At 48.2% G+C, this 5,092-nt stretch overlaps 1 protein-coding gene across 1 annotated transcript in view; it reads right to left on the bottom strand.

The window, feature by feature from the left end:
* Positions 1 to 3,651, bottom strand: part of KCNV1 (potassium channel, voltage gated modifier subfamily V, member 1) — an 11,892-nt gene extending 8,241 nt beyond the window's left edge. The window contains exons 1-3 of the mRNA XM_011968361.1: positions 3,430 to 3,651; positions 1,743 to 3,003; positions 25 to 554 (exon numbers count right to left, since the gene is read on the bottom strand). Coding sequence (XP_011823751.1) covers positions 25 to 554; positions 1,743 to 2,203 — 991 coding nt within the window. The 5' untranslated portion in view covers positions 2,204 to 3,003; positions 3,430 to 3,651. The remainder of the gene's footprint in view (positions 1 to 24; positions 555 to 1,742; positions 3,004 to 3,429) is intronic.
* Between the last annotated feature and the right edge of the window lie 1,441 nt (positions 3,652 to 5,092).

Here is a 5,092-nt window from a genome sequence, read left to right as displayed (position 1 = left end):
AAGTCATCAATGAAATCTGAATACCTGTGGAATGTCTGCCCAGCTTTAGCATGCGCAGAGCTCTGAGCAGCCTCAAAACCTGGACAATGCGCCCAACGTTCTCCAGCTCCTGCGTGGTCTGGCTCCCACTTAGGCTCTCTACCAGAAGAGTGATGTAGAAGGGCAAGATGGCAAGGAGGTCTATGATGTTCGGCACCTTTCTTAGGAAGCGACACCTGTCCCGCACACACAGGAAGCGGAGGACAAATTCCCCGGTGAACCAGCTAATGCACACATACTCCAGGATTTCCAGCAGCTGCAGGTCCAGCCAGCTTAACTCAGCTGACATCAGGGCCATGTTAATGATGGACACCACCACGAAGATAATAGAGATGACCCCAAAGATACGGGCAGCTGTGGAAGATCCAGGTTTCTCCAGGATATTCCAGAGCTTCTGGCGAACAGTGGGACAAGGTCCTTGGGAGAAGTCCTGTTCACTCTCATGTTGACTTTCCTGGTCTTCTGTGTCCTTCTTGAAGTCTAAAGTTTCACTCAGCTCTTTTCTTCTGAAGTATCTTGTAGAGAAAACAATTGGTGATTAGTCAAACTTTATTAAAATACAGAAGTATAAGATAATTAAACATGGCAGGGAGGTCAGACTTTTCATTCAACGAAATGGAGAAAAATGTCTATTCATACTTTAGTTAGGTTGCGTCTTATCCACAGTATTCAGAATTTCTCCCTTAGGATTATGATTATCTTTCATCTTTTTATTTTATTTTATTTTATTTTATTTTATTTTATTTTATTTTATTTTATTTTATTTTATTTGAGATGGAATCTCACTCTGTGGCCCAGGCTGGAGTGCTGTGGAGTGATCTCAGCTCACTGTAGCCTCCACTTGCCAGGTTCAAGCGATTCTCCTGCTCTAGCCTCCTGAGTAGCTGGGATTACAGGTGTGTGCCACCACCCCGGGTAATTTTTGTATTTTTAGTACAGACAGGGTTTCACCATGTTGCCTGGGAGTGGGGGGTCTCGAAGTCTTCGCCTCAAGTGATCCACCCGCCTCGGCCTCCCAAAGTGCTGGGATTACAGGCGTGAGCCACCACCACCGGCCTGGATTATAATTTTTAAAATGACACTTTCTTAGTAGAAGTTTATACATAGCAAAGCTACTTTGGATTAATACATTTTATTACCCATTTTCTGGTAACAAGAACAGATGTTTGGCAGATGGAACTTTTTTGTGTGTGTAAAGGAAATGTATTCATGAAGAAATGGTAATAATAGCAAGATAACCTCAGAGTTCCACAATCTTTCAATCAAGGGACCAACCTTTTATCTTCTATATTTAAAACAATTCTCCATTCAAGTTTTACAGTCAGTGTTCTAGGTTTGATAAATGATAATGCTGCGTGCCAAATCTTTTATCCCTATGCATGCATCTTTTGGACCATGGCTTTTCTGATTCATTTATTCAGTCACCAAATATTTATTGTGGGCCTGAAGTCCCTTGCCTTATACGTTAAATTAGCATACTCAAAAAAGGGAACAAAGAGATTCAAAAAGTTCTATTCAAAAGTTGGCCATGACGCTTTCCAGTCCCCCACCTCCACCCCACCTGTCAACCCAGAAGTGGCCACACCTTATTGCTAGGCCTGGCTCCAGTGAAGCTTATGTAAAGCCTCAAATCTACCTGTGCCTTCCTCTCTTTCTCTGCCGCGCCCGCCTCCCCGCCCAGCCGCCGCGTGCCTCCGGGGTACCTGTCCCTGCAGCAGGAATCGATGCTGAGCTCATCGATGCCCCAGTACTGGATCTCCTGCAGGAAGGAGAGCGCGCACAGCTGCTCCATGACATGCAGGCGGCCGGTGCGGTAGTAGTGCAGGACATAGCGGAACGCCTGCGAGCTGCGGTCGAAGAAGTACTCGTTGTCCACGGGGTTGGCATCGTCGCAAAGCTCCAGAGGGCTGGGCACGGCGGCCAGGGCCCCAGGGCGGCGGTAGGAAGCCACCACCACGGCCAGCTTGCCAAGGCGCGTGTGCGGGAAGCAGGACAGCGCCTGCTGCGAGAGCACGAAGCGGCTGCCGCCTACATTGACCGTGAAGCAGTCCCCGAGCGCCAAGGGCTCCCCTTCACCCTCGCTGCAGAAGACACTAGAGTCCAGGGAGGTCAGGGAGCCGCTGTCCAGCGGCGAGTCCAGCAGCGCTCTGCCGCTGGAAGGCATCTCTATCCCAGTCGCCGCGGCCTGAGGGCGCCACAAAGTTGGGGACACGCCGGAAGCGTTGGTCCCGCGAGGGCGGTGGCACGGCCCCTGGTGGCGACCGGGATTCCCCGGGCTCCCGAAGGGGTTACCTCTCCCTGGCGCACTCTCTCCACCCGCTGTGCTCTTTCCTCCTCCTGCCGCTAGGGAGCCGCGAGTGCGCGGAAGCAGCGCACAAGTGGCAGAGAAAGGAGACTGGGAGCAGGGGAAGGGTCGCTCTAAGAGAAAGGATCAGGTGAGGTCCAAGCCCGACACAGTCCCTGTGCACACTGCCGGTCGCCCTGGCCCTTCTCAAACGCCGTCACCCCGCCTCCCAACTTCGCAATTGCGATTCCCAGCCCAGGAGGTGTACAGATTGAATGACTCGCTACTTGGTGGGTGGAGGGGTTGGGGAAGGGAGGAAGGAGGGAGATGTGGGGCGGAGGAGGAGGAAGAAGAGAGAAGATGACTCTTAGCTGAATGCAAGCAAGCAAGCAAGGAGGATGGCGAGACTCACTCCTGCCCGCAGGAGACCAAAACAAAAAGTTCAGAAAGCAAAGGAAGTGGTAACCGGGTCCCTTCCAACTTGAGACTTTATATTCCTCCCTCTTCTTTTACTGCTGCCTCATAGGCCTCCCCGGGGGTGTTCGCTGGGGATGTGAGCAGGTGGGGGAGGGTGCTCTGGGTGAGGGGGCCGCACCATTTTCTCCCAATTCACTCTCATTCTAGTCTGATGATCACTGACGCTCCATTTTCTTCTCCTGTCTCCCTTAGGTTTTGACCTCCTGGTTAAGAAACAAGAATAATTAAGGATGACTTTTTATTGAAGCCCCAGTGGGTCACTAAGAACTAGGAATGTCACTGTCAGTTCCCACCCTGTCGAGTGTACACCTCGTGTTGAGGCACTTTGTTGAGGCACCCTTCCTTTTAGCCATTTCTGTCCCTACAAGTTTCCCAGAGAGCAGGTGTTCTGAGCACAGCGGAGCTCTCGTTTTAGAAGGAAAGGCAAAAAGGCAAGGAATAGAACAAGCGTGGGCTGGGGCAGGAATTTAAATAGTAACGACGGCCTCCCTCGGTAAAGGGAGAAGCCGAGGCCAGCGCCCAGGTGAGACTAGAAGTGAACCCACCGGGCCGCTGGAAGCTACGCTCCATTCAACCTGTTGGACTCGGGGCGAGGAGGTGGGGGCGGGAGGGAAGAGCAAGTGACTCACCTGCAGCTCCTGGCACATCTGATCTGCGCACAACCGGCGCCGCAGGTAACGTACCCTTCCTTTGATCCTCTTGGTCTACACGTGAGGTCTGACTCGACCCGTCCAGGAGGGAAACTGTGCTCCAACTGAGCTCTACTCAGCGCCTGCTGCCTCGCCTTTCCTCCACCTCCCTCCGGGCTCCTGGACCCTGGACTTAGGCTAAGCGCGTCCGCCCCGCTCGCTGTAGCCCGGAGAGCAGCCCGCCCAGTGCTTCCAGCACCAGCAGAGGGGAGTGGCAGGATCTAAGGGAGGGAGGTGAGACGGCGGGGGTGGGGGCGGGGGGAGTGAGGTGCCTGGTGACACTGAATATTACATTCATCCTGAATACACTTGCAGAATTACTGCATTTGATTCCCGTTTCCCTGGATCTGTGCCTTTGCAAATGTTCCAGAACAAAATTTCCAACTTGATCAGTGTGCTAAACTTGAGGTTAGGGCAGTTATATTAACTGCTTTATTTGGCATGGTTCAAGGTTTTCTCATTTTCAGCAGGCATCTCAGAATCATGCATTTTTCCAGTCTTTGCCAGAGAGCGTGAACCACACTCATCTTTGTTGTTTTCTAGCATGTATATACAGAATACATATTGGAAAGCATATATTATGTATACACTTACATACATAAGTATATATTAGAAAGTATACACACACACACGCATATTAGGTAGTATATATAAAGACATAAGCAGGCAGCCTGATGTGGTAGAATAAGCTTTTTCATAGATTGGACAGAAACGTTACTGTTTAGTTCTAACTTTGCCAACTGGCTGTGGGATGTCTAGCTATCATTTACTTCGAGGGTCTTAGTGCCTTCCTCAGTGAAATTTCAAGTTTTAATAAAAACACCCAACATTTAATGGGTGCTTACTTTATGCCAGGAAATTTGTAGGCTCTTTATTCATGCAGTACCTTATTTAATCATAATGACAACACTATGAGGTAGCATATACACATTTTACAGAAAGGAAAAGTGAGACACAGGGAAATTAAGTGATTTACAAAGGGCCACACAGTTCAAATCAAACCCAGGACTACATGTCAGAGGCTGTCTTCATAAACAAAATGCTAGAAACATTATTTTTTTGGTTGATAAATCAGTGTGGTTGCTTTTGTTTTCTTTGCAAGTTTCTAATGAAGGACAGGAGTTTAATTAGGTATTTTCATCACTCTTTCAACAAAAGTTTACTGAGCTTTCACTATATACTGACACTATTCAGGGCACTTGCGATATATCAGTGAAGAACAGACAAGATCTCTGTTGTTGTGGAGCCTATAGTAATCCTCTGAGAATAAATGGGGGACTTCAATAAGCTTTTTTAAAGTATAATATTTACAAGCATGGTTCTTTTGACAGCCATCCATTTGGTTAACTTCTCTCCATAAAGAACTCTTCCCTACAGTAAATACAGAGATGCTAGATTTATCCCAGTCAATAGTTCATCATTCTGTATAGGTACTGTATTGTTATTATTTTTTAATATAATGGAGCTTTCCCCTGCACAGCAAGAAAACTCCTCCAACATCTCAATTAGAGATTTTTTAGGTATTGAAAAAAAGTAAAAGGCCATAGTTCTGTTAAGCCTTATTCATACCATGATTAACAATAAAAGTCTATACTAGCTTTAC

Source organism: Mandrillus leucophaeus, unplaced genomic scaffold (genome assembly GCF_000951045.1).
Source record: "Mandrillus leucophaeus isolate KB7577 unplaced genomic scaffold, Mleu.le_1.0 Scaffold840, whole genome shotgun sequence".
NCBI classification, from domain to species: Eukaryota; Metazoa; Chordata; class Mammalia; order Primates; family Cercopithecidae; genus Mandrillus; species Mandrillus leucophaeus.
This window is presented reverse-complemented; position numbering and strand designations above follow the sequence as displayed.